This window comes from Pan paniscus, chromosome 19 (assembly GCF_029289425.2).
Source record: "Pan paniscus chromosome 19, NHGRI_mPanPan1-v2.0_pri, whole genome shotgun sequence".
NCBI classification, from domain to species: Eukaryota; Metazoa; Chordata; class Mammalia; order Primates; family Hominidae; genus Pan; species Pan paniscus.
The window spans coordinates 76380140-76408070 of NC_073268.2; the positions used below are offsets into that span (position 1 = coordinate 76380140).

General features: G+C 37.9%; 1 protein-coding gene across 10 annotated transcripts in view; it reads right to left on the reverse strand.

Annotated features, from left to right (window-relative positions):
• USP32 (ubiquitin specific peptidase 32) overlaps nt 1-27931 on the reverse strand; it is a 214028-nt gene that overhangs the window by 19709 nt on the left and 166388 nt on the right. For 5 of the 10 annotated variants that reach the window (XM_034942618.3, XM_055101663.2, XM_055101665.2 and 2 more), the window contains 14 exons: nt 26381-26556; nt 25372-25512; nt 22635-22752; nt 17579-17733; nt 16548-16629; nt 14990-15064; nt 14341-14479; nt 13978-14083; nt 12337-12510; nt 11621-11795; nt 11026-11177; nt 9988-10099; nt 8413-8624; nt 1281-1465 (listed from right to left, as the gene is read on the reverse strand). In XM_034942618.3, the coding sequence (XP_034798509.1) occupies nt 1281-1465; nt 8413-8624; nt 9988-10099; nt 11026-11177; nt 11621-11795; nt 12337-12510; nt 13978-14083; nt 14341-14479; nt 14990-15064; nt 16548-16629; nt 17579-17733; nt 22635-22752; nt 25372-25512; nt 26381-26556 (2002 nt within the window). Of the gene's footprint in view, nt 1-1280; nt 1466-8412; nt 8625-9987; nt 10100-11025; nt 11178-11620; nt 11796-12336; nt 12511-13977; nt 14084-14340; nt 14480-14989; nt 15065-16547; nt 16630-17578; nt 17734-22592; nt 22753-25371; nt 25513-26380; nt 26557-27931 lie in introns of all 10 variants that reach the window. The other 5 variants (XM_034942617.3, XM_034942616.3, XM_055101654.2 and 2 more) reach the window with 1 other exon arrangement.

The following is a 27931-nucleotide window of genomic DNA, read 5'->3' on the forward strand; positions in this document are numbered from 1 at the left end:
ACCAGCCTGGCCAACATGCTGAAACCCTGTCTCTACTAAAAATACAAAAATTAGCTGGGTGTAGTTACGAGCATCTGTAATCCCAGCTACTCAGGTGTCTGAGGCATGAGAATCACTTGAACCTGGAGATGGAGTTTGCAGTGAACAAAAATCACACCACTGTACTCCAGCCTGGGTGACAAATTAAGAATCTGTCTCAAAAAAAAAAGATGTATTTATCCTAAGCCCTACCCTAATCATCAAAAGACCCCATATCATAACAAATAAGTAAAGAACTTTTTTTAGTTACCATAAAACAGAACTCTCATTTGTACCATGATGGCAAGAAAATGATCTACAGGCTGGGTGTGGTGGCTCACGCCTGTAATCCCAGCACTTTGGGAGGCTGAGGCAGGTGGATCACCTGAGGTTGGAAGTTTGAGAACAGCCTGACCAACATGAAGAAACTCCATCTCTACCAAAAAAGCAAAATTAGCCAGGCATGGTGGTGCATGCCTGTAATCCCAGCTACTCGGGAGGCTGAGGCAGGAGATTTGTTTGAACCCAGGAGGTGGAGGCTGCAGTAAGCCAGGATCGTGCCATTGCACTCCAATCCGGGCAATAAGAGCAAAACTCTGCTGTAAAGGGAAAAAAAGAAAAGAAAAGAAAAGAAAATGATCTACAATTTGATTGAGATAAAAATAAGACATCATCAAAATCCCAAAAATTATTCAGAGTAAATGCATTTACTAATCAAATAGAACAGTGGTAGGAAAAAGGGAAAGAAAACAGAAAATGTTAATTATATTTATCTAGATTTATGAAATTACTTCACGTTAAAATGACATGGTAAGGGAAAAAGAAAAAAGAATGACATGGTATGGAAATAATCCAACAGAATTATTTTTTGTATCATGAGACTTTTCAGAGTTCACGTATGCAGTCACTCTCATTCTGAATTTCAGAGGACTGAGATTATACATATTTCCTGGTGAATTCATACTCTCTACTTTTGCAACACAGAAGACAGGATATTACTTGAAGCATTAGCAGGATGAATCCAGGTAAAAGATTAGAGAATGGAAGGATTATTTGACACTAGAATGTTTGGCAAAAGGAAGCTATATCGTCTCTCCTACTCCAAATATCAAACCAAATGGTTGAATTGTATGCTGTCTGAGTGGTTCTTCCAAGAGTGGTTAACTTGACATAGGCTGGGTCCTATCAGTCATGTAGAATTCATATAGATTATTTTTCTAGAGTTTGGAAACCACAGGTTTAGATGGATCCCCTGAACTCACCAATCCTGGGCATGATTACTAGCTTCCTGAGGTGGGAGTGGGCTCGCTAACCGGGATACTTGAATCCAAACCGCATCATATAGGTCTTTCTTCCGGGTATGCACAGTACATGGAACAATCAATGGCATTCCAAAGAGGCTGGGGCGATTCTTCTGAGATGACAGGAAATACAGTTCTGTCCTCATCTGTATGTACAAACAAGAGAATAGAGAGTTCAGAAGACAGGCCTCTGATTCCTCCCTTTAGTTCTTCTAAATGCCTGCCAATGACAGGCACTATCACCATTTCAAATCAGTCACTATCACATTCTTCTCTGTATTTATAAAACCATCTTTATTGACACAAAGAGAACGGTTACAGTGGAGTCATTAAAAGGGCTGAGGTATTGCCAGTTTTAGAGTTGTTGCCTATTCTATCAAATTTGGGTTTCAGCAATTAATATATTCAAACCACAGTTTTCTCTGATAAACATTTCTCACATATACTGAATCACATGTAAAAACTAGTAATAGCTTCATAGCTAAGGGCTTTTAAACAATTAAGACTCTTTCTTTCTCCAGAAAATATGCCAGTAAGCTGGGTGTGGTGGCTCACGCCTGTAATCCCAGCACTTTGGAAGGCTGAGGCAAGAGGATCCCTTGAGCCCAGGAGTTTGAGATCAGAATGGGCAATGTAGGGAGACCCTATCTCTATAAAGAAATAAATACAATTAGCTGGGCATGGTGGCATGTGTCTGTAGTCCCAGCTATACAGGAGGCTGAGGTGGGAGGATTGCCTGAGTCTGGCAAGTTGAGGGTACAGTGAGCTGTGATCGTGCCACTACACTCCAGCCTGGAAGGTAGAGTGAGACCTGTCTCAAAAAAAAAAAAAAAAAAAAAGAAATGAAAAGATGCCAGTGGAAAAAAAAAAAAAAGACTCTCTCAACTATAGTTTTCTAGGGATAAGCTGTTGATAGTGGTTGTTGGAGTGGCAATTTCCAAAGTTTTGGAGATTTGTGAAACCTAGTAATTCTATTTTATAACAAGCTTATCCACCTTCCTAAAAGCAGTTAAGTGATTTTAATCTTTTTTTTTTGTTTTTTAAATACAGGATAGGATAAAAGTAAGGTAAAATTTTTAAAATTTGCTTTGAGTACGTTAAAGAGATATTTACGATATTCCTTAATATAGAGATACTGCACAGAATTATCCTGGAAATGGCTGTTAAGTAAACATTTAGTATAATGGAATGGTTGGTGGGAGTTCAAGGTTATCCAAAGCTGCTGAACCTTTGAACATTTAATTCCCTAAGAAGTTTGGTATTTATTGAGTAGTTAGAAAAGCTAAATCAACAACTTATCAACTCATTAGGGGTTAAGTTAGCTAGTTTCTAAGTAAAAAGACCCGTCTTTATTCAGATTATTAAGCATTTTATTTTGCCATTTTCATTTAAGCTTAAATACATAATTTTAAGCCTCTATTTCATATGTTACTATTATTATAAGATCCAGAGAAATCCAGACAGAGTTCAGTACAAATATTTTATAAAATTTTAAAACGTAGCTAAACCCACACAATTTTCATCCTCTCATTAAGGAACTTCTCCTAGTGCCCTAGGGCCCATACTTTCTCAGTTACTACTGAGATAAATTCTACTCCCAGTTATTAACATGGTTAGAAACTTCAAGCCAGGGCCAGGTGCAGTGGCTCATGCCTGTAATCCCAGCACTTCAGGAGGCCGAGGCGGGCGGATCATGAGGTCAGGAGTTCGAGACCAGCCTGGCCAATATGGTGAAACCCTGTCTCTACTAAAAACACAAAAATTATCTGGGCATGGTGGCAGGCACCTGTAGTCCCAGCTACTCGGGAGGCTGAGGCAGGAGAATCACTTGAACCCAGGAGGCAGAGAGTACAGTGAGCCGAGATCGTGCCATTGCACTCCAGCCTGGGCGACAACAGCAAGACTCTGTCTCAACCAAAAAAAAAGAAAGAAATTTTAAGCCAAGGGCTACTAATGCAGAGAAAAATAAAAATCAGAGGTAAAAGGGTACATTTCTGGCTGGATGTGGTGGCTCACACCTGTAATTCCAGCACTGTGGGAGGCCAAGGTGGGTGGATCACCTGAGGTCAGGAGTTCGAGACAGCCTGACCAACATAGAGAAACTCTGTCTCTACTAAAAATACAAAATTAGCCAGGCGTGGTGCCGCATGCCTGTAATCCCAGCTACTCAGGAGGCTGAGGCAGGAGAATCACTTGAACACAGGAGGCGGAGGTTGCAGTGAGTTGAGGTCCTGCCACTGCACTCCAGCCTGGGCAACAAGAGTGAAACTCCATTGCAAAAAAAAAAAAAAAAAAAAGTACATTTCAAATAATTATCACAAAGCAACTAGCTTTCCATTATCACTGAGTTTAAGAAACAGAATATAGCGAGCACTCAAAAGCCTCCCATTTGCTTCCTCCAAATCACAAATTCTCCCTTCCTCACAAAGGTAACTATTATTCTAAATGTTACAGTAATCACTTTCTTGCTTTTCTTTACAGTTTTATATCCTATGCACAAGTAAATAAACACTAGATTTCATTTTCCCTGTTTTAAAAGTTTTTATATTTATAAATAGAATTACTTAATTCATTTTTGTTTGTTTGTTTTTTGTTTTTTGAAACAGGGTCTAGCTCTGTCATCCAGGCTGGAGCGTAGTGGTGTGATCTCAGCTCGCTGCAACCTCCACCTTCTGGGCTTGAGAGATTCTCTTGCCTCAGCCTCCCGAGTAGCTGGGACTACAGGTGTGTGGCACCACGCTGGCTAATTTCTGTATTTTCTGTAGAGATGGGGTTTCACCATGTTGCCCAGGCTGGTCTTAAACTCCTGGGCTCAAGCAATCGGCCCACCTCAGCCTCCCAAAATGCTGAGATTACAGGTGTGAGCCACCGTGCCTAGCCTAATTCTTTTGTGTTTGGCTTCTTTCCATCAACATTAGGTTTACGAGATTCATTTATACTCGATATAACTACAAATCCATTCATTTTCATTCCTGTATAATGTTCCATTATCTTAATATATCTCAACTTCCCAATCCCTTCTACAACTAATGGACATGCAATGTTTTCATTTTGGGGCTACTATAGATAATGGTGCTACGAATATTCTTGTACATATCTCCTAGTACACATATCTCTTGGGTGGATACCTACAGGTAGAACTGCTTATCTTTAACTAGAAAATTGTATTCCAAAGTAGTTGTTTATATTATTTAATTTATAATTAAAATTATTTATAATTAAATATAAAGTTAATTTATATTCTCATCAGCATGGTATGAGAGTTCCTGTTGCTCTACTTAGCAACCCTGTCAGTCTGTTTAATTTTACCTGTTCAGGTGAGTGCACTGATATCATAATATTGTTTTAATTTACATTTCACTGATTACTAGTGTCGTTGATCACTTTTTTTTTTTTTTTTTTTTGAGACGGAGTCTCGCTCTGTTGCCCAGGCTGGAATGCAATGGCATAATCTCAGCCCATTGCAACCTCTGCCTCTGGGGTTCAAGTGATTCTCCTGCCTCAGCCTCCCGAGTAGCTGGGACTACATGTGCCCACCATCACGCCCAGTTAATTTTTGTATTTTTAGTAGAGATGGAGTTTCACCATATTGGCCAGGCTGGTCTTGAACTCCTGACCTTGTGATCCATCCATCTCGGCCTCTCAAAGTGCTGGGATTATAGGCGTGAGCCACCGCACCCAGCCAAGTTATCAATTTTAATGAAGTCCAATTTAATCTTTTCTTTTATATGAGTAGTGTCAGGAATGTATTTACCAGTATTATCTTCCAAGGGCTGTTTCATTGTTTTGCTTTCAAATTTAGCTCTATAGAACACCTGGAATTGTGGTGAAAGGTAGGTGCCAAGTTTCATATGGATATCTAATTGTCCCAGCACCACTTGCTGAGAAAACTGTCTTTCTCTCACCACTCTGCAATGTTATCTTTGTTATAAATCAGGTGTTCATACATTTGTGAACTGGTTTCTGGGCTCTCTATTCTATCCCAATGGTCTACTTGTCTTTTCTTGTACCAATATGACATTATTTTAAATATCATATCTTTGTGAAATAAATCTTGATATCTGGATGATATCCAATCTTGATGATATCCTCATATCTTATTCTTCTTCAAGAGTATCTTGGTTATTCCTGGTGCTTTGTATTTCCACATATGAGAATCAGCTTATCAAATCACACACCACACACACACACACACACACACACACACACACACACGCAGACTTTGCATTTTTATTGGGATTGTGCATTAAGTCATCTGTAGATTAGTTTGTAGAGAACTGATATCTTAAAATATTGAGTCTTCTAATCCATGAACATGGTTTATTCCTTCCAATATTTCAGTCTTCTTTAATTTCTATCAATATTTTATTTTCTATATAGATGTCTTATGTGTCATTTTTAAAGTTTATTCCTAGGTACTTAATTTTTTCTCAGCATTTAATTTTTTTGATACTAAGATAAATAATATCTGTAGTTGAGTTGAATGGTGGCCTCTAAAACAGTATATCCATATATTCATGTTCTAACCCCTGGAACCAGTAAATGTGACCTAATTTGGTAAAAGGATGTTTGTACATGTAATTAAGTTGAGGATGTCAAGATGAGATCATCCTGGATTATCTGGGTGGGCCCTAAATTCAATAAGTATCCTTATCAGAGAAAGACAGAGAGAAGGAGAAGGTTATATGAAGAGGCAGGGATTGCAGTTATGCAGTCACAAGCCAAAGAATGCCTGGAGCCACCAGACTTCTGGCCTCCAGAAGGTGAAAGAATAAATTTCTGGGCCGGGTGCAGTGGCTCATACCTGTAAACCCAGCACTTTGGGAGGCCGAGGCAGGCAGATCATGAGGTCAGATCAAGACCATCCTGGCCAACATGGTGAAACCCCATCTCTACTAAAAATACAAAAATTAGCCAGACATGGTGGCGTGCACCTGTAGTATCAGCTACTTGGGAGGCTGAGGCAGGAGAATTGCTTGAACCCAGGAGGTGGAGGCTGCAGTGAGTGGAGATCACGCCACTGCACTCCAGCCTGGGCGACAGAGTGAGACTGTCAAAAAAAAAAAAAAAAAAAAGAATATATTTCTGTTGTTTAAAGCCACCAAATTTGTGGTAATTTGTTATAACAGTCCTAAGAAACCAATACAGTACCTTTATTACAATTTCATTTTCTCTTGTTGCTGCTATACAATCAATTTACTTGATCTAGAAGCCCTGCTTTCCTTTATTTTATTTATTTATTTATTTAAGACGGAGTTTTGCTCGTCGCCCAGGCTGGAGTGCAATGGCACGATCTCGGCTCACTGCAACCTCCGCCTCCCAGGTTCAAGCGATTCTCCTGCCTCAGCCTCCTGAGTAGCTAGGACTACCGGCGTGTGCCACCATGCCTGGCTGATTGTTGTATTTTTAATAGAGACGGGGTTTCACCATCTTGGCCAGGCTGGTCTCGAACTCCTGACCTCATGATCCACCCGCTTCGGCCTCCCAAAGTGCTGGGATTACAGGCATGAGCCACTGTGCCCGGCCTTTCCTTTACTTTATAAAATTAAGACCCTAAAGTCCAAAGAGCTCAATCAGCTATCTAGTGGCAGAATTAGAACGAAAACATAGGTTGCTAAATTCCTAGTTCAGTGCCCTTTCTACTCTACCAAGTTGCCACTATACCCGAAGACTACCTCTTTAACAATTATCCACTGACCACAGTTTTCAAACCTTCCTTTTTCTTTTTTACCAAAGAGTCAACCTTTAATGCAATAGTTATATATTAGACTGTCAAGAGAGGAATTACGCACAACTTGATTTTCCTCAAGAACATTCTTGTATCCTCTAAGAAAAAAAACAAAACAAAACAAAAAAACCAACCCCAAAACAAAAAACTTTTCCGAAGCCATCCGCATTTATGTGGCAGTGAAGATATACATACCTACACAAACACACAGGAAACATAAATTTTGTGTGTGTTGGTTTTTGTTTTTTTCTAATTTTTTTAGAGACAAGGTCTCACTTATTGCCCAGGTTGGAGTGGAGTGGTTATTTACAGGTGTGAGCATCATAGCATATTATAGCTTCAAAATCCTGTCCTCAAGGGATCTTCCTAAACATGTCTGGCTTAGGAGATACTTTTTTTTTTTTTTTTGAGACAAAGTCTCACTTTATCACCCAGGCTGGAGTGCTGTGGCGCAATCTTCGCTCACTGCAACCTCTGCCTCCTGGGTTCAAGCAATTCTCCTGCCTCAGCATCTCGAGTAGCTGAAACTACAGGCGCATGCCACCATGCCCAGCTAATTTTTTTATTTTTAGTAGAGATGGGGTTTCACCACATTGGCCAGGCTGTTCTCAAACTCCTGACTTCAGGTGATCCCCCTGCTTCAGCCTCCCAAAGTGCTGGGAGTACAGGTGTGAGCACCTGGCCATTTTCTTTCTTTCTTTCTTTTCTTTTTCAGACAGGGTCTTGCCCAGCCTGGAATGTGTGGGGCAAGCAAGCATGGCTCACTGCAGCTTTGACCTCCTAGTCTCAAGTGATCCTCCTGCCTCAGCCTCCAGAGTAGTTGAGACTATAGGCACACACCATCATGGCTGCTTAGTTAAAAAAAAAAAAGTCTTTTTTTTTTTTTTTTTTGGAAGAGATGAGGTCTCACTATGTAGCCCAGGCTAGCCTTGAACTCCTGAGCTAAGGTGATCCTCCTGCTTCAGCCTCCCAAAGTGTTGGGATTACAGGTGTGAGCCACTGCACCCGGCCAGGAGACACAAATTTCTAAAGAAAGTAGTACTCAGATGCACTGACTATCCTGTTGCCTCTTAATATACGGATAAGGAATGTCATTTCATACATTAGCCACCATGAGTAATACTAAATCCTGGCTCTGATCACTTATATTAGCATATATAATACATTGAAAATGCATTCACAGCAACAGATTTTGAGGACAGGATAAAAAAGTAAAAAAATAAAATTTGTAAAATTATTAAATTTTAAAAAATTAAAGAAAAGAAGAGAAGAAAATGCATTCAATGATGTTGCAAAGACAGAAAATGACTATTTCACAAATGACACTAGCAAGACTGGCAGTGAGTTGCCTAACATTTAACTAACCATTTTTCGGTGGACTGCAATGATGTAACCTGTAAAGGGGCTGTCAGGAAGAGATGGCATGTGACCATTAACCATTCCATTTGTGAAGTTCTTCTCAGTTCCACATGGCACAACAGTGTTTGGCATTCCATTGGGGATGAATATTGGTCGGGGTAGGTCCCCATTGGTAGTTAGGGTGAACATTCCATTTGTAGATGGCGAAGAGGAGAAATCTACAAATTCAAAGATAAGTACAGCATCATAAGCTTGTGGTATTTTCATCTTTGCTCTTTTCTCAAGTATCCTGAGGACCAGAGACAGTGTAGTCTCTTAACACAGGGCAGGGAGAAATCACAGTATAAATAATTCTAGATTTATTGGAAGATTTTAATTTTCCAGTTTTACTTCCCTAACTCACACTTTTGGCCAAATGAAAAGGAAAGAGTAACTGCTGGAAACTATTAAGCAGAATTTTTGCAGAAACCTGTATCAGCACAATGTTGTAGCATACAAACAGTTCTACCACTTGTTTTCTTTTCCTTCTCTTCGCCTTTGAAGACACTGTCCAATACAGTAACCTCTACCCAGATGTTGCATTTAAAATTTAAATTAGGCTGGATGAGGCAGCTCACATTTGTAATCCTAGCACTTTGGGAGGCTGAGGTAGCAGATCCCTTGAACCCAGGAGCTAGTGACCAGCCTAGGCAACATGGTGAAAACCCATCTCTACAAAAGATACACCATAGCTGGGCATGGTGGTACACGTTTGTAGTCCCAGCTACTTGGGAAGCTGAGGTGGGAGGATTGCTTCAGCCCATAAGGCAGAGGCTGCAGTGAGCCAAGATGATGCCACTGCACTCCAGGCTGGGTGACAGAGTGAGACCGTTTCTCAAAATAAATAAATTAAATTAAATAAAAATTAAAAATGCATTATTCTCACTCACACTAGCCACATCTCGAGCGCTTAACAGTCCACGTGACTGGTGGATACTGTATTGGATGGCAAAGATCACAGAAGTTTCCACCACTGCAGAATTCTATTGGACAGTGATGCTCTAAACTAAAACTAAAATTAGAACATCCACCAACTCACCGTCAGGACTATCTACCTACTACACATCAATGAGGGGAGCCTCATAAAGCCCTTTATAGTTGGGGAATTAGCCTAATTAACCTAATTGTAAGTAATATAAGGAATAGACAAAGCATACTAGTGGCTAAAAGGACTCAGTGAGTGACCATATTAAATTACATATAATATTGGATTTCTTTCTAGCTATATCTATTGTTTATATTTTCGGGTAGTATGTTCCTCTCATACTAGCTGTTGCCATGTTAGTATTAGGTAAAAGTTCAAAGAGATCTGAATTCCAAGAGTATATTAGCTAACGACTACCTATCTAACTGAAGTCACTTGGGTTCTCTAAATTTTAGGTTTCTCGTCTAAAAAATATGGAATAATCAGTAAGGTTTCCCTTGGGTTCCAAAATTCTTCTGCTATAATATCCTCAGCATGAACAAATATAAAAAAGATGACAACTCTTAGACAAATATTTAAAGGAGCAATCATGAGAAGGAGTTCTAGTTCTATCTTACCTGTCTGTGTTGGACTAGAAGCTGAAATTGGAGACACAGGGACAGGAATTTCAAATGCACACAAAAATCCACTCACTGAGAGTCGTACTTTTTGGTTGTCCTGAGGAAAGTTCTACAGAAACAGCAGCAAGATGAGAAGGGGGAGATGTTTCAGATAAAATGGAAAAGTTCTCTCTCTAACATATTTCAAAAGAATGTCTTAGGTGCTTTCATCCGTAAAACCAACGAGATGATTGAATAATTTTTCAACTACATAAAGGATGAATGCTTGATAAAAATAACGGAAAACTAACCTCAATTTTCGAACTATTATCTCTTTTCACAGGAAGAAGTGTGTTATATATGACTGACTTCAGTTTTGTCCGTTTCAGGGATCTAAATTCCAACCCTCAGAGACTCCATTTTTGCATTTCATATTAAGAAATTGTCAATGAGGTGAGAGTGTGTTCAGAAATCCCAAAGATGAATATAAATAATACCAGTTGCAGGAGCTTAATTTAGAGTAGGCAATATATTTATTAGATTATTTGTTTCCCCAGCTGGTATGTAGAAAGACATGATTGGTGTCAATTTGTCTTTACTCTTAATTTCTTAGTGTGTTAAAAGACCAAGTATATATATTCATAAATACTAAAAACACACATTCATAAATACATAAAATACTTTAACCTAGGAAGAATTCTAGTAACAGTGGTAATACAGAAGAGTTGTCAAGGGTAATAGCAGCAGTCTTTGGTAACAGCAGCAGTCTTTGGTGGAAACCTATACTACAGTGACACAGCTAGAACACTCCATATAGGCAGCCTTACATGTTTCCCTTCTTCAAAAATACCACCATCAGTATTATCCCTTTATTCTGGTAGAAAACTCTTAAGTTTCTGGGTTGGAAAACTTGGCATTTTTTGTTGTTGTTGTTCAGTTTTCGTTATGTTTTAGTATCTCTCTTGGTCACATAACCTAACAATTGATCATAATAATTGAGAAAAATGTCATCTTTGGAGGATAGAATCAAAAGTTTCTTAGAGTAGTTAATATTACCTTTATGTTGGAACCATGTACTTCTGCTAGAAGGATTTGTTCTGAATTAAGTCCACAGAGATCACTCAGCTGTTTTTTTAAACCTGTGTACTTTTCATCCATATTCAGTCTTAGTCCATACCGTACAGGGGTAGTACCATCTAACTTAATCACTAGTAAAGAGAAAAGATCTTTTATTGGTAAAATGCAGGTTTCATTGAAAGTCTTAAATGCTGTGTACAGATATATCTGACCTGTAAATATAATAGCAAATATTTCAGCCTAGAATTTTTATTTTATGTGTAAACACTAAAACAGATGGTACTTAGGGATAATATTAAGTGAAATCAGTATTTTTTTGGTGTTCATCTGACATAAAAGTATGAGTGGCTTTGCAGGGTTTTAAAGAGAGTTGCTGGCATATTTGAAACCAAAAAAACATGCCCCAATCTACATCTTTCAAACCTCAAGTCATGCCTAAAATTAGGTTGCTCAATTATAATATGCTGACTACCGGTCTTTATTTGTAAACAAATAACTATGCTTACAAATTCAGGCTATTTAAATAAAGTAAATTTAATGGAGTCAAGTAATTTTTCAGAACTTTCTGACCTACCTGTTATTTCTAAGTGCATATAACTGTCCATTGGTAGTGGCAAAGACAAAAAATTGAAAGGGTCAAATCGGACACTTATATGCCCACATGTCTTGCATTTTACTTGAGATCTTAGCTGCCCATGGAACAAATCCACAACAATTGATCTATTTCTTCTTAGATGGTTGTCCCAGGCCTAGCAATAGAAAAGATGAGAATTTTCTCTCAAAATCCAAAAGAGAGGCATTTCTATATAAATTCAAAGAAACTAGTTAAATATATTGGATTTAAAGGTAAAGAATATAATCCTTACTCTTCATTTAACATAAAATATTAAATTGAGATGGAAAATCCTATTTTTCATTTGTTCTTATCAAGGTAACAATGGTAAATATTAAAGTTATTTGTCCATTAACAAGTATAAAGCATGCCTATAGGTCACTGTATCCATTACTTTAGCAATTATGGGGACTCTTTAAATTCCACTGGATAATTATTCCTACATCCAGTCCCATAAAGTTTACAATATGAAATGGCAACAGTTTTCTATTTTCATTAAACGTATTTTTGTTTTGGCATTATTGCATAAGAATTAAGCACAGAAATAGAAATTCATTCATTTTTGCAGTAAAGTTCTGATCTCAGAATAGTCTAGTTTGCATTTAAGTTGTGCTACATGTATTTGTGGCCAGAACATTTTGTCTATTCCTTACATTAGAAACTCAAAACTGACAAACCTCTGCAGCTACTTCCCAGTCTGGTCGCCCATCACTGTCCTTCAGTTCCACATATGGCTTTTCATGGACTCGATTAAGATCTTCATGAAGACCATCCAAGAGAAAAGCCAGAAGTTCTTGGGAGTCCTGTTGCTGAAACCCATTAAACCTGGGAGCATATTTTGCTATGGTCCACTATAAATATAAGAGAAGTCACAGTCATTATTTCCTACCCATAAAATTTGGAATGAATATGTCCTATAATCCAATCAGAGCCATTGTAAGAAAATAAATAGTATAGTACTTAGTCTGCCTCTATTTCAACAAATATATTTTGGATAATCATGAAATCTTTTGAATCTTAATGTCAAATGACCCCCCCAAAAAAAGAGAAGTATTTTGGCCAATACTGTGCAATACTGTGTCCTCAGTTCAGTATCATGTAAGCAAACTGTTCTTCAGGCACACAGATGTTATTTAAGACAGAAATATTAAAACAGCGTTTGCTCACATTGAAAGACATCCTGTTCTATAACGTTTTACATTTTTGTATGCATATAAAATATGTATATTTTATAGGTACATAGTATATACATAACATATGCATAAAATAATGTGTATATAATAATACATAACATGTATAAAATAATATGTGTATATATTATTTTATATAATATAATGTTGTCTTCAACAATTACATTTTCTGGTCTTGTTGCATCCTAACTTTTATTAACTGCATTATATTATAGAATTATTTTGAGGATATAAATTAATTAGAATAGTGCCTGGCAAGAGGTAAGTAGTCAAATGTGTAGCTGTTATAGTTAATAATTTGTAATATAAAAAGCTTTTGCTTTGTATTTAAATAAAAATAATGAATAATCCTAACTTCACTAAAATCGACTACATCTGATATTAATATAAAACTTATATTCATTAGTTTCATTCATTCATCCTTCTACTTTTTTTTTTTCTTTTTGGAGACAGAGTCTTACTCTGTTGCCCAGGCTGGAGTACAGTGGTGCGATCTTGGCTCATTGCAAACACCACCTCCCAGGTTCAAGCGTTTCTCGTGCCTCAGCCTCCCAAGTAGCTGGGATTACAAGCATGCACCACTATGCCTGGCTAATTTTTTTTAGTAGAGACAGGGTTTCACCATGTTGTCCAGGCTGGTCTTGAACTCCTGGCCTCAAGTGATCCACCCACCTCGGCCTCCCAAAGTGCTGAGATTATAGGCGTGAGCCCCTGTGCCCAGCCTACTTCTTTGTATTCTACAGATAGAACTATCTTAGTTACGTTGAAAATGGATTGGATTGGATGTAATTAATAAGACTCTGAGGTCCACCTTTCAGTTAGAATACTGCTAATAGTGAAGTATTACCAAAAAAGGTTTACTCTTCATATAAGATGTTTGACAAATTAGTAAAATGAATGACATCCTGAATTTAGAGTGTACCTTTGGTCTTTATCCTACCCACTACATATACAGTAGTATTTTGCATATATTTAAACAAGCAAAAGAATTTGACCTTTTGTTTATACCAAGTGAAGGATCCAAAAACATTTATTAAGTTAAAAGGCTAAACACAAAAAACAAGTAGAGAAAAATGATTAAACAACTATTAGGAATTAAATACTTTTATATTATTTTAACCTGCTTACCCGAAGCTTTAATGGGGCAACATTCTTCTGAGTTCCACTCCAAAGTTCCTGCACTAAATCACCATAGCATTTAGCCATATGCCCCTTCATACCAATGGGATTTGTCCTAGAAGTTTGAGAGGAAAATTTGTTGCCAAAGATTCTCATAAATCACAATCATGTGGGCGCAAAAATGCCTAGCATCTCACATCAAAATACCTTTTCTTTTTGAAACAAGAGATGTATTCCTTGGCCTATTTCATATTAAATAGGGCAAATAAGATAAAATCTTTCTCCCGCAGGGTGAAAAAAGAGGAAATTTAGGTGATATTGGGTTTATATCAAAGTCACAGGTTAAGAGGCCAGTAACTCCAGAAAGATTACCTGTTGAGTTCATAAAGATGTCTCCCTGAGATAAAATACTGTGTCAGTGGCTGTGTGTTACTAACACACTGGATGCTTGAGTTCATGAAGCATGTGTTTCCCAGGTTGCTTAGACCTGTGGCTCCCTTTTCTGTGGGAACTGGAACAAACAATATGAGAACCAAAGCTTAGCTGTAGTAATATGCCATGGCACAAACAGTTACTTATATTCAATGAAAAGGTTTTTTATAACTCTCATAATCAGCTAAATGGTGCTAATAATTCTCTAGCAGGTCTTTGAAATGCTAGAGAAGGCTTTTCATGGAGTGTCTGGCAACAGTGATGATCCATGCTCATTTGTAACCCAGAAGCAGCAATTATTCTTTTTAATTGCTATGATTTTTCAAAATAATTCAAACAATTCTTCTTCTAGTATGTCTTTTAAAACATATAAATTATTTAATTGCAGAGTTAGAAAGAAATTTAGAAAATAATTTGATGGCGGGTTTGCCAACATCAAATGCTGCTTCAGGAAAAAAGAAAAAGAAGAAGGCCCTAATTACTTTTGAACTAGAAAACCAAAAGTTGTTAGCACTTTAATAGTTGAGAGAAGAAAAAAAAAAGAATACATTTAAAATAATCTCTTTAAAAAATAATACTGGAGACTTACCCTTGTGTCTATCTATTTTACTACTATTTGCTATAAAAGACATCTCCTCAGGCCAACTCATATCTTTGTTGCGAACTGGAAGGACAGATAGGAATGTGTTAATTTCTTATCTATCTAATTTATACCCATTCGATTGCTTTTTTTTTTAAAGACATCTTATTCCTAAATCAGAAGTTTTAAAATCTAGTTAATTTTAGTACATGCATTGCTTAACGACGAGGTTATATTCTGAGAAATGCATCATTAGGTGATTTTGTCTTTGTGTGAACATCACAGAGTGTACCTACACAAACCTAGGCTATGTATGGTATAGGCTGTCGCTCCTTGGCTACAAACCTGTACAGTATGTTACTGTATTGAATACTGTAGGCAAGTGTAACACAATGGTAAGTATTTGTGTATCTAAACATGTTAGAACATAGAAAAGGCACAACTAAAAATACAGTATTATAATCTTATGGGACCACTGCTGTATACAGGTCTTTTGTTGACAAACATCTTTTTGCAGCACATGCCTGTAATTGGCTCTAAAACCATTCCTACTCTTCATATTGAGGACTTTAAAGTCACTTGGTTTGAATAATCTTATCCCTCAATTACCTACTTGAAGTAAAATTATACTCAACCATCTACAGAAGTAATTAAAGTTCAGAAACAATGGAATTTCTTATACTTAAAACATTAGAAATTACAATTCTTTCTTAAATTGTAACAACTGTCAGAGTAATTTATTCCTTTTTTTTTTTTTTTGAGACAGTCTGGCTTTGTCCCCCCAGGTTGGAGTGCAGTGATGTGATCTTGAGTCACTGCAACCTCCGCCTCCTGGGCTTGACTGATTCTCGTGCCTCAGCTTCTTGAGTAGCTGGGACTACAGGCACGTGCCACCACACCCAGCTAATTTTTGTATTTTTAGCAGAGACAGATTTCACCATGTTGGCCAGGCTGGTCTGGAACTCCTGACCTCAAGTGATCCACCCATCTCAGCCTCCCAAAGTGTTGGGATTACAGGCGTGAGCCACTGCGCCCGGCCTATTCATTTTAATACAAAGGCAGCTAACAACGTTGCCACAAAACTTGATGGGAAAAGATAGACTTAAAAAGTTTTTAATGGCATGTGCATGCCAGTGTGTAAATCTATGAATATACAAGTAGCTCTGTCAGTGAGTAGTCAATGTTGGTGACTAATGAAAGCCTGTGCTACTAACTATGCAAGAAAGTTGTTCTTTTTACTCAAACTCAAAGCAGCAACTTGAAAATTTTAAGGAACTATAAATGTGTAAACTGAATTCACTTGTTTTTTATCTACCATTCCCATTCTTTGTCAGTCAATGACTAAAAACAGAATATTTTCCCTTTAAAGCAATCTAAATTGTATGGTAGAATTACATAAGAGTTCAAAGGGTTTTCTTTTTCTTTTTTTTCCAAAGGGTTTCTTTATCATAAAAACATAATAATCAAATAATAGTTGTTTTGGAGAAAATTATAAAATGGGTTATTAGTAACTCTTTAAATTCTTCCCCTTGAAAATTTAATATAGATGCATGCTTCCATCTTGTACCTTCAATTACCAGGTGTTGTTCATCCTGGATTTTCAAATATTCCAATTTATGATCCTCATCATCCAGAAGAGTAAGGTAGTTCTGTGTAAGGAGAAGGAAATGTTTTTGTTATTTGGTTAGTAAACTTGAAACAAATACAGAGATAAAAATGAGTAACAATTAAAAAAAAATTCTTTGTAGTTATATAACATATCACAAATATCTGGCCTACTATAGTTGTTCATAAATATTTATAACTTAGGTGGCAGTATGACAGAAAGACAATGTGTACTTCATAAGCATTATCTTTCTCTTTTTTAAAATTTCAATAGGTTTTTGGGGAACAGGTGGTGTTTGGTTACATGAATAAGTGTTTTTTTTTTTTTTTTTTAAAGATGGAGTCTGGCTCTGTTGCCCAGGCTGGAGTATAGTGGCACTATCTCGGCTCACTGCAACCTCCGCCTCTGGGTTCAAGCAATTCTCCTGCCTCAGCCTTCTGAGTAGCTGGGACTACAGGCTCCCACCGCCACGCCCAGCTAATTTTTGCATTTTTAGTAGAGACAGGGTTTCACCACGTTGGCCAGGCTGGTCTCAAACTCCTGACCTCTGGTGCTCCAGCCACCTCGGCCTCCCAAAGTGATGGGATTACAGGCGTGAGCCACTGTGCTCGGCCACACCATTAGTTTATAATGTAACATATAATCTTTGTAACATGTAATCTTTATATGTAACAATAATCTTTGAAAGATAGTACTGTCCATGGTGATCAATTGCTATTATGGATCTCAGAGACAAATATTACAAGTATACATATAGTAACTTAAAAGATGAACTTTTCACTGATATCCTAGACATGGCTTTTAGCATAATTACTATAGGTAAAATCCCATACTCATGAAATATGATTTAACACTTAATTAGCCTTGTGCTCTTTGGCAACATATGTACTAAAATTGGAACAATACAAAGAAGTTTAGCAAATTTCTTTTACTATTTAAAATTAAACAAATACCAACAATCAGACTCTCCATGACTCTGAGATGCCTCTTACCTCACTGTTGTATAGCCACAGGCGCATATCTTCCTCTTTAATGCGCAGCCTTTGAGATAGATATTCGTGAATTTCCTTGATGGTCTGCATTCGACTAAAACAGCCTGTATAGGCTAATACCCGCTTTAAAGGTGCATTCGGAGAAGGTACATTTCCTATGGTTACAGTAATCACAGTAAGAAAAAAGGCAGATGTGAAAAAGAAGCACCCCTCTCAGCAATGGGGACCATACTATTTTAGGAAATAATAATGAGAAATGAGAATTACAGGTGTAATAATTTTATAAATGAAGAGTACCAAAAAGCTTTAAAATGCAGGCAGGAGACCCAAGTTCTTTTTGTTTGTTTGTTTGTTTGTTTGTTTTTAATAGATGGAGTCTTGTTATGTTGCCAGGCTAGAGTGCGGTGCTGTGATTTTGGCTCACTGCAGCCTCCACCTCCAGGGCTCAAGCAATCCTCCCACCTCAGCCTCCTGAGTAGCTGGTACTACAGGCGCACGCCACCACATCTGGCTAATTTTTGTACATTTTTGGGTAGAGACAGGGTCTTGGCCATATTGCCCTGGCTGGTCTCTAACTCCTGGGCTCAAGCGATCCACCTGCCTCGGCTTCCCAAAGTGCTGGGATTACAGGTGTGAGCCACCAAGCCCAGCCTTCCAGGTGTTTTAAAGTGAGTCCAAAGCCTCAACTTTGAAAAGATGAGCAAAGGCCCAAGGCCCAAGGTCCAAATTATTGGCAATATTTGGATACCAAGAAGAGTAGGAACATGCCAGAAAACAATTGGCATTGATATCTGGCTGCACTCAGCTGAGTCACAGTCAATAGCAAAATGAAATAAAACTCAGTGAAAAAAAAATTAAGACAGAGTTAAAAAAAAAAAACAAAACTCAGTGGAGGAGGTAAAATGAGATGGGATTTGAATCCCACAGAAAGATAATTGGATTCACCTGGTCCACTTTCCTAAACTTTCTTTGAATCACTTAATCCCATCACTTTCAGTCATTAAGTAGCTCAATTATCTGGCACAGTGGTACAACTGTACCAGAAAACATATGTATATCTATTACATATCAATTTAAAAAAAAGAGAATTTGACATAAAATTCTAAATAGGTATAGACTCTACATAGCCAAACAGAGTTTTTTATTATCATTATTTGAGATAAGGTCTCATTCTGTTGCTCAGGCTGTAGTGCGGTGCGGCAATCATGGCTCACTGCAGCCTCAACCTCCCTCATTCAAGTGATCCTCGCACTTTAGCTTCCCAAGTAGAGACAGGGTCTCTCTATGTTGCCCAGACTGGTTTTGAACTCCAGGGCTCAGGGAATTCTCCCACCTTGGCCCCCCAAAGTTCTGGGATTACAAACTGAGATTACAAGTGTGTGAGCTACCACATTTGGTCAAAACAGAGTTTCAAATTGAAGCCAAGAAGTTTCCCATGGCCAAATAAACAAGTGCCCAATAAGGAAAAAAAAAATCGTATTAGCCTGTCCACCCAGTAAGTTGACGACAGACATGACCTTAAATTCCTGAAGGGCTAAAGGTAGAAACAAGAAGAGTGGTAATACAAGGGAAAAGAGTAAAGAGTGAAGGAAGAATATATCAAGTCTCACTACATACTTCAAAAGAGGAGGGGTATGAAATGACAAGAGATTATGGAAATCAAAGAGAGGTGGCAAAAAAAAAAAAAAAAAAAAAACATCATTAAACCCTGGTTAACTATCCCGCCAAAAATCTAGACAAAACTGTGGTTTAAAATAGTCTTCTCTGCTGAGGCTGTATTTTATTGAGCAACCCAACTTAAAAATATAAACTTATCAATATAATGTACATTCCAAATAATTTTCTACCCATTCAGTCATGAGTTAGCTTCTTTCTTCCTGAAAAATGCTTTTAATGAGTCTTCCCCACTAAATAAAGCTGAGAAAATATGTGCATCATCTACTTTTTTAGAACTTCAGAAAAGGAATCCCCTCATCTAAGGCAGGCTAAAAAGTCACCTAAAAAAAATGACTTCTATAGCTTTGTCTGTAGAAAAGGCTACATTTAAGTAATTGTAACTGTAAGAAGGTTTGAATACTTGTCACTTCAAAAGGAATAAAAGAGCCTAGTAAACAGCTGTAATAAATTGAGTATTTGAGAAAGATGAACATCATGTTATGGCAGAACAAAACCCAACCCGTGATCAGTTTTTGAACACATAGCAAGCAAATCTTTTACAATCAGCAAGCAAAGGATAATCTCTAAAAGAAAACAAAAGAGCAAATTTCTCCAATTATACATTTTAGGATTAGTTGTAAGATTACAGCAAGAAAGCATATTTTTATAAATTTTAAAATGATTAATGATTGATTTCACAACTAATTAGCAAGGAATAAAATTTCAAATTAAAACCAAATTTGGAGCATCTGAAATACGCAGTTCTAGGATTCAGAAGCATATAAGTATAGTATTCAAGTCAATCTCTATTGTCCTAAGCCACAATATGAAAATTTGAGTTTTAGAAAGTTTTTATAGCATAGCTCATTAAGCAGGCAGCCACTTACTATACATACTTTTGTGCTTTTGAATAGCACCAACAAATCTAGTGGAATTTATAGAAGCAGCAAAAATCTAGGATCAGCACAAGAGTTACAAAGAATACCTACTAAAAGTGCAACAACACATCTTGCCTCTCATGTTATCTTTCTTTTATATATTTTTTTGAGACAGAGTCTCACTCTGTTGCCCAGAATAGAGTGCATGGCACGATCTCGGCTCACTGCAACCTCTGCCTCCTGGGTTCAAGCAGTTCTCATGCCTCACCCTCCCGAGTAGCTGGGATTACAGACACCTGCCACCACACATGGCTAATTTTTGTATTTTTAGTAAAGATGGGGTTTCGCCATGTTGACCAGGTTGGTCTCGAACTCCTGACCTCTGGTGATTCAGCAGCCTCGGCCTCCCAAAGTGCTGGGATTACAGGCATGAGTCACTGCACCTGGCCTCATGTTATCTTTCAAAGAGAATTGAAAAAGTTGTAATGGGTGCCATGGAAGCAAGGCTAATCCTTCTAATGGAAAATTAAATCAAGAATGTTTCATAAAGGTTCTATCTCACTGTTCCTTTTTTAAAAAATGGTTTCCTTCACTTTTTATTTTTTTTTAAGAGACAAGCTCTTGCTCTGTTACCCAGGCTGGAGTATGGTGGCACAATCATAGCTCACCACAGCCTTGAACTCCTGGACTTAAGAGATCTTCCCACCTCAGCCTCTTGAGTAGCTGAGACTACAGGGCACACCACTTTGCCCAGCTAATTTAAACAATTTTTTGTAGAGACAGGATCTTACTATGTTGCCCAGGCTGGTCTCAAACTCCTGGCTTCAAATGATCTTCCTCCCCAGTCTCCCAAACTGTTGGGATTACAGGCATCAGCCACCATGCCCAGCCTCACTGTTCTTTGATTTTGCTGTTTTCCCCAAAGACAAAGTTTGGTAGACAGGGGCCAATGCTTTGCTATAATTATTATGAAACACTATTGAAAGAATTCTTACCAAACAGGCCGAGGTGGATGGATCACGAGGTCAGGAGATAGAGACCATCCTGGCTAACACGGTGAAACCCCGTCTCTATTAAAAATGCAAAAAATGAGCCAGGTGTGGTGGTGGGCGCCTGTAGTCCCAGCTACTCAGGAGGCTGAGGCAGGAGAATGGTGTGAACCTGGGAGGCGGAGCTTGCAGTGAGCCGAGATCGTGCCACTCCACTTCAGCCTGGGCGACAGAGCAAGACTCCATCTCGAAAAAAATAAAAAATAAAAAATAAAAGAATCTTCATATATTATATGAATATAACCTTTAATGAAGATACAAAACTAACTTTGTTCAATTTCAAAGGAGAGCAAGTACTTCTTTTGGTCAGGGTTTAGAGGTAGTTCTTGCATACTAAGTTATTTAAATTATAATAACATGCTGGTATTGTTAACATAGTCTGAGAATTTGTGTAAATGGTTGCTCATTATTATTAATATTATTTTTTGAGACAGAGTCTCACTCCGTCACCCAGGCTGGAGTGCAATGGTGTGATCTTGGCTCACTGCAACCTCCACCTCCTGGGTTCAAGCGATTCTCTTGCCCCAGCCTCCTAAGTAGCTGAAATTACAGCACCACCACGCCCAGCTAATTTTTGTATTTTTAGTAGAGACAGGGTTCATGTTGGCCAGGCTGGTCTTGAACTCCTGACCTCAAGTAATCTGCCCACCTTAGCCTCCCAAATTGTGGGATTACAGGCATGAGCCACTGTGCTCAGCTTATTATTTCTTTACTGCTGAAGAATAATTTCAAACATTTGCAAAGCAAAAGCACAGAGCAAGTCTTGCCCGTCAATAAAGTTTAACCTTACAGAGAAATGAAAGGGGAACTTTTTGCATGTTATACATTAAAATGGGAACTACTTTATATGTCATTTTGATAGGCTTGATGTTTTTTCAAAGCAAATATATCACTTTAATCTTCAAAAATATGCCTTTTGCTCTGTACTCTCTGTCTCTTACGTAAAGCCTCTTTAGATCAAGCATGAGAAATGTATCATGTTTTGCCAAAAAACCAAACAACAACAAAAACCTTAAAAAACAAAAAAGATGATAGTATAAAAGGAATTGCTTTTTACAAATTTGAGTGGAGTTGAAAAGACCAGTCAATGACTGGTATACTACTACTTAGTCTAGTAACAATTTACAATGGCTTGTCTCAAAGAAATAAAGCATGTAAAATCTATTTCTATTTATTTTCTTTGTAAGTAGAAAAGGAAACATCCCATCTCAGTTTGCTGTTGGAATGTTTGCTTCAACCCCTCATCTAGTTTTGTGCATGACCATAGTTCTAAGCCCTGTAAAAATTAATTACTGAGTCTGTAGGAAAGCTGATGGGAATGTGTATCAATACAGTGGCACCAGACTTCGAGCAACGTAGTTTTCACCTTTTTTTTTTTTTTTTTTTTTTTTTAAGGAAATGCATGGTATTCTTGCTGCATTCTTAAGTTACCTCTCGGTAAATGCTGAGGAAACATTCTCAGGCTCATCATACCCATATTCACCCAGATGTTAGACTGCTGTGTCCGAGTGGCAGGCTGCTGTCTCAGGAAGAGAAGATAGCGGGGAAATAATTCCAGCTCTGGGATGTCTGTCTTGCTGTTCTTGATAACCTATTGTTTTAAAAGATAAAAAGAGATCACTAAAAAAAGAAACAAAACTTGCCATTTTAATCTAACTTCTGAGATTTATTTCTAAACCAAAATGTCCAACAAGTTCACCAGCTATATTTCAGTAATTACTGAAACTCACACATTTAAGTTACATGGATCTGATTACTGTTAAAATTCCTGCTCCGAAACCCATTTCCTAAGATTATAACTCCTTGTAGATATCTTCTCCCCTTTTATTTAAAAGCAAGTAACAACACTGAGGAAAAAAAAAAACCCTAAGTATTATCTATAATTCTACTACCCTCACACCATAAGTCTTTTCATTTTTACATATTTCATGTATATAAATGACTGACATTTTAAGGACAAATTCATAAAAATTGAGTTACAAGTCAAAAACTATGGAAGTATTTATTAGCTATATAGTCATGCTGCCATCTAAAGTTTAGCAATTTACACTATTGCCAGTAATGTGTAAGTATACTACTCTCATAAAACCTTATCACTGGACATCATTTAAAAACATCCACATTTCGTTAATATGAAGAGTATTATAAATTGCTTAAATTTTTATTTTTTGTACTAGTAGTGAGGATGCAACTGTTCCCATATAAAAATTTACTACGTTCTACTTGCGTAACCAGTCTGTTCACATATGTTTTGTCTATGACTTAAACAAAAAATTTGGATGTAAAAAAAACTCAGATTTCACATTGTTGGAACAGGATTTTTAAGTAGTTTTAACCTGCTTATAAGCCCACAGACACAGGAAAACATTTAATCATCAAAATATTGTTGTAAGAGTAGTACATGATCAATTTCATATTCTAAAAGGATAGCAGGGTTAACACTGAAACTCCTTTTTTTTTTTTGAGACACAGTCTCGCTCTGTCACCCAGGCTGGAGTGCAGTGGCCCGATCTCGGCTCACCGCAAGCTCTGCCTCCCGGGTTCTTGCCATTCTCCCGCCTCAGCCTCCCAAGTAGCTGGGAATACAGGCGCCCGCCACCACGCCTGGCTAATTTTGTTTTTGTATTTTTAGTAGAGACAGGGTTTCACCGTTGTTAGCCAAGATGGTCTTGATCTCCTGACTTCGTGATCTGCCCGCCTCAGCCTCCCAAAGTGCTGGGATTACAGGCGTGAGCCACCGCGCCCAGCCAACACTGAAATTCTTGAAAACAGAAACTCTGTACAGAGTCTTTTAAGTCTCAGGTGACCAGGCTTTATTTTCCTTTACTCTCATAACCAATATCTTCTGCAACAGAACTTTTTTTTTTAGTATCAAGAGGGAGCAATAAAAATCAAATAAAAACAACACTACAAGCCAGGTGCAGTGGCTCATGCCTGTAATACCAGCACTTTGGGAGGCCAAGGCAGAAGGGCTGCTTGAGACCAGGAGTTCGAGACCAGCCTGGGCAACACAGCAAGATTCTGTCTCTTAAAAAAATTTAAAAATTAGCTGTTATGGTGGTGTGTGCCTGTAGTCTTAGCTATTGGGGAGGCTGAGGTGGGAATATTGTTCAAACCCTGGAGCTTGAGGTTATTTTTCATAAACGCAATTATTAAGAACTCAAAATCAACATCAAAATTACATTAGTCTGTTTTATAACAGATTTTTACCCTTTTTAGAAGTTAACGTACCATATCTCATCTATACAAAACCTTCCTGGCATAAGGAAGTTTTAGCTTGGACATTATAAAAGGAAGAGTGTTTCTTTTTTTTTTTTTTTTTTTGAGACGGAATCTCGCTCTGTCACCCAGGCAGGAGTGCAATGGTGTGCAGTCTTGGCTCACTGCAACCTCTGCCTCCTGGGTTCAGACGATTCTCCTGCCTCAGCCTACCGAGTAGCTGGAACTACAGGAGTGTGCCACCACACTGGATAATTTTTGTATTTTTATTAGACACGGGGTTTCACTATGTTGGCCAGGCTGGTCTCGAACTCCTGACCTCGTGATCTGCCTGCCTCGGCCTTCCAAAGTGCTGGGATTACAGGTGGAAGAGTGTTTCTTAATATACCAAAACAAATCCCACCAAAACATCTTGTTATATTTTACTGCATCAACAATGTAAAAAGTGAGTGTCCAGAGTACCGAGTACTGTTTACCGTGTAAGCACAACAAATGGTGCTATATACTAATATTTTAATATAATATTCTGTTATCATATGTTGTGATCTTTTATATACCCCTCCTTCAAAAACATAAACCACAAAAATCCACCAAAAGCTACAAGAAGAATCCAATCCCTAACTAGATACTTGTGTGATTGTTAGGAATAGTAGTTTCAGAAATAACCTCTGCATCACGCCCTACATTCACTGAACTTTTTGGCACTGGCTCTTGGCCTGTCTTCCCCTCCAGCCTAAGTTCCACATATCCTAGGTGATGTCTACTTTTATGTGGATAACACATTCAACAGCCTCCTATTTCCTTGCCTTTATTTATGAATGAATGAACGAATGTGAAGGAACTTAACATTGAACAATCCACACAGGTTCAGAACACTCTTCTACCACAAGGTAAGAGCTACTTTGTGGTTAGTGAGAGTCACATAGAAAAAGTAACAGAAGACCCCCATCTATGACTGCTCCTTATATAAGGCACTATTAACTATACTTACTGGTCTAGGTAAGGCCAGGTTTGCTCCATACCAGTGATAAAGTGCTCTCCACACAGGTTCTGGGACCATTTCATAGTCTCTTCCATGAATCAGCTGTGGAGCTCGTTTTAATCGTCCTCCTTCTAGTGTTAATGATGTAGCCTGAGAAAGAATAGAATGACAATGTTGACTTTCAATATTACAAAAGTTTTTGGGTCTCAGCAATACCTAGAAACAGGAAAACAAACTCATATATCACCACCCAGTTTCATGTTGCTGGAAAAACTTCATTTTTTTTTTTTTTTTTTTTTTTTTTTTGAGACGGAGTCTTGTTCCGTCACCCAGGCTGGAGTACAGTGGCGCGATCTTCGCTTGCTGCAGCCTCCGCCTCCCGGGTTCCAGTGATTCTCCTGCCTCAGCCTCCCGAGTAGCTGGGATTACAGGCACACGTCACCATGCCCGGCTAATTTTTGTATTTTTAGTAGAGACAGGGTTTCACCATGTTGGCCAGGCTGGTCTCAAACTCCTAACCTCAGGTGATCTGCCCACCTCAGCCTCCCAAAGTGCTAGGATTACAGGCATGAGCCACCACATCCAGCCAAAAAAACTGAATTTTTAATGAGAGATTTTTATTTTTGACTTTCGAAATAAACTATGTAAGAAATGAAACTCAAAGCATATCATTTGGAAAAATCACTAAAGCACTTGAAATAACTTCACAGATTTCTTTCAAACAATAAAAAATACTAGTTTGGAAAAAAAAATTCATACATAGCGTATGTGAAACAACATTTTCAGAATAGCTGTCCTAAGTAAGAATAACAATAATGCCAAGGGTTACTAAACTACTTCTATGTAAGTTCTAAATCATAAATATTCTCACAGAAATGTACTATACAAAGAGATGTCCATCTATAATACAGTAATTAAATGAACCACCAATGTTTTGCTATGTACTAAAACCTCTGAAATGAAATTTATTAATAGCTTGCAAGAGAATAATTTTAAGTTTAGATGTAAAATTACTTACCTTTACTGGTTCTTGAGTTACTAATGGCTGATTATCAATAGCCCCTGGTTTCTGAGGGTTAAGGTGCAACAAAATATTCCCATTGGCTCCCAGCAAACACTGGTTGTTATTGTCAGACGTATTATGTTGTCGAGCAAAGCAAACATCTGCCCCTGGTGTGGCAGAATACAGAAAGCCTATAAAAAAAAAAGAGGATAGAATCTCTTATTTTTAGTTATTATACACAAACAGGCTTGAGGATATGAACTCAATGCCCATGTATTGTATTACTCTGTTGACATGTCAGTACAGATTCAGATTCTGGTAATTCTGTAGAAGACAGGAAATGTTATCCTTCTCTGAACAATACATGGCATGGTACTAAAAATAAGAGCTTTTAAAATTATTACCAAATGAACATTTGGCCACCCTCCTAGAATATCTAATAATTCATAATGAGAATTATATGTCCTCCGACTGGAAGGGAAGAGCTGGGCTAAGTGGCTGGGCTTCTACATAGCATCCTTTAATTATTTTCCTCAAACTAGAAAAATATTCCAAATGTTCTTGGTAGATAATGGTGATATGAAGTCACTAAATTAAAGGAAAACTAAAACAAGAACTCCAACAAAAGAGTACTGTGGGCTAGATCCTATTGTATCTATGAACTCAATGTCCTCAAGTTCTTTTGAAAGAAATACATGATCTTTACAATACGAAAATATGCACAGAAAATGATTAACCATGGCTTAGAGTTGTGAGCCTCAGTGGTATTTTAAGGCATTTCAACTCTCAACTACATGCTAATCTTTGGTAAACAATCTAGCAGTCATCACTTTGTAACCTTCTGCCTGTGGTATGCAGCCTTTGGGTGTCACAAGTTATATGGTAAGCACATACCAAACAGGATCTTTAGATGGGGTTAAGAAATAATCCTCATGTTAAAGCTGATGACAGCACTTCTAGGACTGCTAAGTGATCTTTGTAATACCAGAAAGGGAGGGAAGAAGCAGATTCTACAAGGAGCTTTGTAAAGAAAATGCTAGCTCTGTCCAATTTGCTTACACCTTCCACAGAAAAGGAAAAGAACATCTTGGAAGAAATAATAACACAGGCCAGGAGGAATGGCTCATGCCTGTAATCTCAGCACTTTGGGAGGCCAAGGCTGGAGGACTGCTTGAAGCCAGAAGACTGCAACCAGCACGGGCAACATGAGACCTCGTCTCTACAAAACAATTAAAAAATTAGCTGTGTGTGGCAGTGTACACCTGTAGTCCCAGCTACTAGGTAGGCTAAGACAGGAGGATCGTTTGAGCCCAGGAACTGGAGGTTACAGTGAGCTATGATCATGCCATTGCACTACAGCCTGGGCAACAGAGTGACACCCTGTCTCTTTAAGTAAATAAATAAATAACAATAGGGTAAGATTGAGGGTTCTGCTACTGTACCAGAATAACAGCAATCAACTCAATTCAGCTGGGCCATAGAAATACCACAGCATCTTCCTTGTAGGTGTGGAAACATGAAGTTTTAGGTAAGTACCAAGGCCTAAAGGGAATTATGGGAGGCATC